Source organism: Phalaenopsis equestris, unplaced genomic scaffold, assembly GCF_001263595.1.
Source record: "Phalaenopsis equestris unplaced genomic scaffold, ASM126359v1 Scaffold000055, whole genome shotgun sequence".
NCBI lineage: Eukaryota > Viridiplantae > Streptophyta > Magnoliopsida > Asparagales > Orchidaceae > Phalaenopsis > Phalaenopsis equestris.
The window spans coordinates 1,212,151-1,217,175 of record NW_018164497.1 but is presented as its reverse complement, the minus strand read 5'-3'; the positions used below and the strand labels follow the sequence as shown (position 1 = coordinate 1,217,175).

The 5,025-nt window shown below is 34.0% G+C and overlaps 1 protein-coding gene across 1 annotated transcript; it reads right to left on the bottom strand.

Moving 5' to 3' along the window:
• Nucleotides 1-5: 5 nt before the first annotated feature.
• Nucleotides 6-1,071, bottom strand: LOC110019438 (oryzain alpha chain-like; the record flags this gene model as incomplete). Its single annotated transcript, XM_020717097.1, is given in 4 exon segments — nucleotides 6-96; nucleotides 207-277; nucleotides 383-442; nucleotides 539-1,071. Coding segments are annotated over 4 exon segments (715 nt in total), but the record flags the coding sequence as incomplete, so codon positions are not given.
• Between the last annotated feature and the right edge of the window lie 3,954 nt (nucleotides 1,072-5,025).

Here is a 5,025-nt window from a genome sequence, read left to right as displayed (position 1 = left end):
GCTGGCGGGCTGGTTCGCCAATGCCTTCTGTAAAGCCTTCTCATCGTTTACAGGAACATCTTCAAAGGAATCAATAGAAACAACCCGGACATTTTTCTAGTGAAATTAAAAAAAAATCAACCATCTCAATTAGAACATTCAGCAAATTCTAATCTCATGATAATCAAAATAAAAATAGTGAAGGGCAAAGAAGACATGAGACATACCTTGTAAGTATCGCATTTCCCACCGTGTCCTCTATAAGGATAGTCTTCCTCCGAGTCAATGCCCCCATTTGCTATAATGAATTGAAAGGCGTCGTCCATAAGGCCACCATTACATCCTTGGTTTCTGGCAGTATCACAATCTACCAGCTCTTGTTCAGATAGCGATACGAGCTTACCAGTCACAATCTGGTTGATCCCTTCCACGGCCGCAATGCTTGAAAAAGCCCAGCAACTCCCTTCCAATCATAAAAAACAAAGCCTTAAATACTCCAATAATCTTTGTGCACTATAATTCAATTACAGTTGATAAAGAAAAGAAAAAAAGAGCACACCGCAGGCGCCTTGATCCTTCACAGGTACGACGGCGCCCTTGGTCGTCCAATCGACGGAATCCGGAAGGGCCTCTCCAGCAGCGAGGCGGTACCGATCGCTAGGATTCCGGTGGGAAGGCGAGGGTCGAGATCCAAGATAGGTAGATCGGTACTCCTCGTTGGTGAGATCGGCGAATCTGTTGAGACCGAGACGAAAGGAATGTAAGCCAGCGTTATGCTCGTCAATGTACCTGAGATTATCCTTGAAGATCTCAAAACGCCTTTCTTTCTCATCAAGCTCATTATAGATCCGGCCGTGCTTCGCCATCCAGTTCTCGTAGAGCTCCATGACCTCCTCGTCCCCCCTTTCCAGCCCCCTCATTCCGCGCCCCTCCTCGTAGGTTATGATCGACATGTCAGGCCCATTGCCGCCTGCATCCTCCATTGCTGCCACTGCTCCGATGACAAGGAAGATGAGGAGAGCAAGAAGCAAAGTGAAGGGAGCTGAGGCCATCGTGGAGAAGAAGATTGTTTGAATGGAGGTCGAGGGCTTTTTCTCCTTTGCCTGCTTTCATCGGAGCTCTCCCTCGAGGGCTATTTATAGGAGGAGACAAAAAGGCGCCCAGCAGTATTATTTCGAAAAAAAATATAAGGTTGGCAATTGTTAAAGCGGCGAATAATTAAAATAAACCGAAAGGGGATGGTTTATTAGACCGGTTTTGTTTTTATTCTAGTTTTCTTAAAAGGTTCTAATTATTAATTAAATAGTTATTTAGCTGTATTTAGTTATTAAAAAATTTGAGCCCTGGTCGATAAAGTGGGCCCACAGTTTGTCTTTTACGGGAGCGCTTGAGATTCTTTGCAGGTCCTACAAAATGTCCCGAAATAGTTTTTAATTAACATAAAATCATATGGCATTAACACATATAGCATAAATCCCACCTATTTACATATTTAATATTAAAATTTCAAATATGCTTTAATAATAAATAAAAGCATATTATTATTAGTAATATTTTAAAAGTGAAATGCAACTTTTCATGCATAAATTTATGACTGACATAAATGTAAATATAAAAATTTCAAGTATTTAAAAGTTTGGAAACTGATTACGCTAATAATAATATTAATTGTCATTTTTTTGTTTCAGGGTCAGAAACAGTTGACTAATGCTATTAATATAGAAGAAAGCTTTTATGCTCAAAAAGCTACTAAGACTCATTTCTTGAATGGAGACAGAAATACAACATACTTTCATGTCAGTATTAAGAATCGTCAAAATGCTAAATTGATTTCAAGGATCGTTGGTACGGATGATACTGTTTTCCATAATCTTAATTAAATTGTTAATAATGATATTCATTATTTTTCTAATGTTTTCCAAAGCAATGGTGATTCTCTCACCCCTATTGATAGGAATCTCTATAATAGAGATGTTACTATTAATAATGTTTTGCTTACCAGTATTCCTAGTAGTGTTGAAATTAAAGAAATTATTGATCTTATGGAAACGGGCAATGCTGCTGGTCCGGATGGTTTCACAGCCGAGTTATATAAACATGGGTGGAACATTATTCATACTGAAGTTGTTGATCATATTGAAGTTGTTGCTACTATTCAAGACTTTTTTAGAGGAAAGGATTTGTCGAGATATTTTAATTTCTCTAATATTGTGATGATTCTCAAGATGTGTGATGCTAATACTTGGGATGTTTTTCGACCTGTTAGTTGCTTTTCGATCTATTAGTTTGAATACTGTTCTGTCTAAGGTTATATAAAAAATTTTGGTCAAAAGATTGCAACCAGATTGCAACCAATTCTTAATGATATTATTAGCATGAATCAATCTGCTTTTTTAAAAGGCAGGAATATATGTTATAATGCTCTTATAGTACAAGAGCTTCTATTGGATACTAATAAAAAAAGCAGAGGAGGGAATATCATCTTCAAAATGGACATTAAAAAACTTTTGACACTATTTGCTGGGAATTCATTATGGATATACTTAAAGCTATTGGTTTTAATAATGTTTTTTGTAAGCTAATTCATAGATTACTCAATGACAACTTTAACTCTCTTCTTATTAATGATACTAAATATGGTTTTTTCAAAGCTTCAAACGGTATCAAGCAGGGAGATCTTCTATCTCCTTATCTCTTTATTATTGCTTTTGATTATTTATCTAGATACTTGAATGGTTTATGTACTAGATATCCTAGTTTGACATATAATCATAAAGACAAATTGTGTATTTCACATTTGTGTTTTGTTGATGACTTAATTATCCTAACCAATGCTAATAAACATTCCATTAAAAGAGTTTGGCAAGAGATTTTAAATTTTCAGACTATTTTTGGATTGCTCTTTAATACTTCTAAATGTTCTTTCTATTTTTCGAAAAATATCAATGTTTCCAAAAGGAACTGGATTATGGATTTTACTGGTTGTAATAAAATTTCTAATAAAGCTTCTTTGCCTTTGACTTCACTGGGTTTTCATATGGATAAGGGTAAGAAGTGAAGTGCTCTTTTTTTTAGTTTGTTTGATAAAATCAAGAATAAGATTTTATCATGGGAAAATAAGTTTCTTCCTTTTGGTGGGAGGGTAACTCTTCTTAAAATTGTTCTTACTTCTCTCCCTCTTTATACTCTTCAAGTTAAGAATATGCCTTTGAATGTTATTACAAAGATTGAAAATCTTTTTAATAAGTTTCTGTAGGAAGGCAAAAGTAATTCCAAAATCAATTGGAAGAGTTGGAATAAGCTTTGTAAACCTATAGAGAAAGGTGGTCTTGCTTTAGAAGCTTAAATGATTTTATTAAGATTAATTTTATGAAATTATGGTATCGTTTTCGTCAAAGTAATTCTATTTGGGCTTCTTTGATGCATGTTAAATATTTCTCTAATAAGAATCTTATGACTATTACCTATAATAAAACTAATTCTTTTATTTGGCGTGAAATGCTTAAAGTTGCTAGAGATATTGAGGATTTAATTTGTTGGGACATTGGTAAAGGTGATTGTTCCTTCTAGTATGATGATTGGTTGGGTAAAGGGGCTCTTGAAGTCTTTTATGGTGGTTCTGAGACTCTTAATACCAAGATTAAAGACCTTTGGTCTGATAGTAATTGGTGCTTAAGTGAACTTTTGAATAAGGTTCATTATGATAAGGTTCATTATGATGATGCGTGCCAAAAATTAAAGGCAAATTGGGGGACTCTTATGCTGAGTGTTTTGGTAACTCCTTTCAAAACTTTCAAGGTTTAAATCTGAAATAGATTTGGAATCCTTGGTTTAAATCTTCCATCTCTTTTTTTATTTGGAGAGTCTTACATAATATCATTCCTAGTGATGATATTCTTAAGATGAAAGGTTTAAGGATGTCTTCCTGTTGTGTGTTATGTCGTGATAATGAGGAATCTATTGATCAAATTTTTATTAAGTGTCATTTTACTACTGTTATTTGGAATGATATTATTATGAAGTTGCAGTTAACCAGGTTCAACAAGAATTTGTTTCTATATAACATAATTTCTGATGTTTTCAATGCTTGAAAACTTCTTGGTCATGGTTTTTTTACTGCTATATATACTGTTATTATTTGGTTTAGATGGCTTGCTAGAAATGATAGTAAATTCAACAATATTGTTCTCAATGTGCATCGCACTGTTAGTATGATTTTTAATTATTTGTATAAATGATTAAAGTTATTTACTGTTAACAATAAGATTTTGGGTAATATGAAGAAGTTGATGCAGTATTTGGACATTCCTATTTGTGTGCACAATAAGATTTTTTATAATGTTAAGTGGCATAAATTGTGGATGCCTTTTATTAAAATTAATGTAGATGGTTGCTGGAATGCTTTATCTGCTAGTGTAGGTGGAGTTTGTAGAGATTTTTTTCGGCTCTATTATTTGTTGGTTCTCGACAGGTGCATTTTCTGATTCTCCTCTAGTTGTTGAAGCTGATGCTTTAGTCTTTGGTCTTCAGGTGGCTATTTATGATGGTTGGAAATATATTATTATGGAAACTGATTCTATGATTCTATGGAAGTGTTGTCAACTGCAGATTGATTATCATTAGAGTATCAATATGCAGATGAGAAGGATTATTGCTATCCAAGCATTTGATTATCCAATGGTCTCATACTAAGCGAGAAGGTAACAAGGTTGCTCATTGAGCGGCTAAATATGGATTGAAGCTGAATGGTCCTATGGTTTCTAAGATTGTTCCTCACAATCTGTTGTTTGTAACTTTAAAATATATTGGTTTGTTTTTGAGTTTTTTTGGATGTTTATCTGCTTTAGTGTACTTTTTTTTATTTTTGTTTGGTTTATCTGTTTTGGTGTAGTTTTTTTTATTTTTTGTTTGGTTTTGTGTGTTTGAATCTTTGTTGTGTTTGTGGGGTGGGTGAGTTGTATTTTCAAGTTGGAGAGAGGTTTTTTTATTTTCTTTGTGTGATTGTAGGGTGTTGACTAAAGAAAAATATGTTGAGATTTTCATACC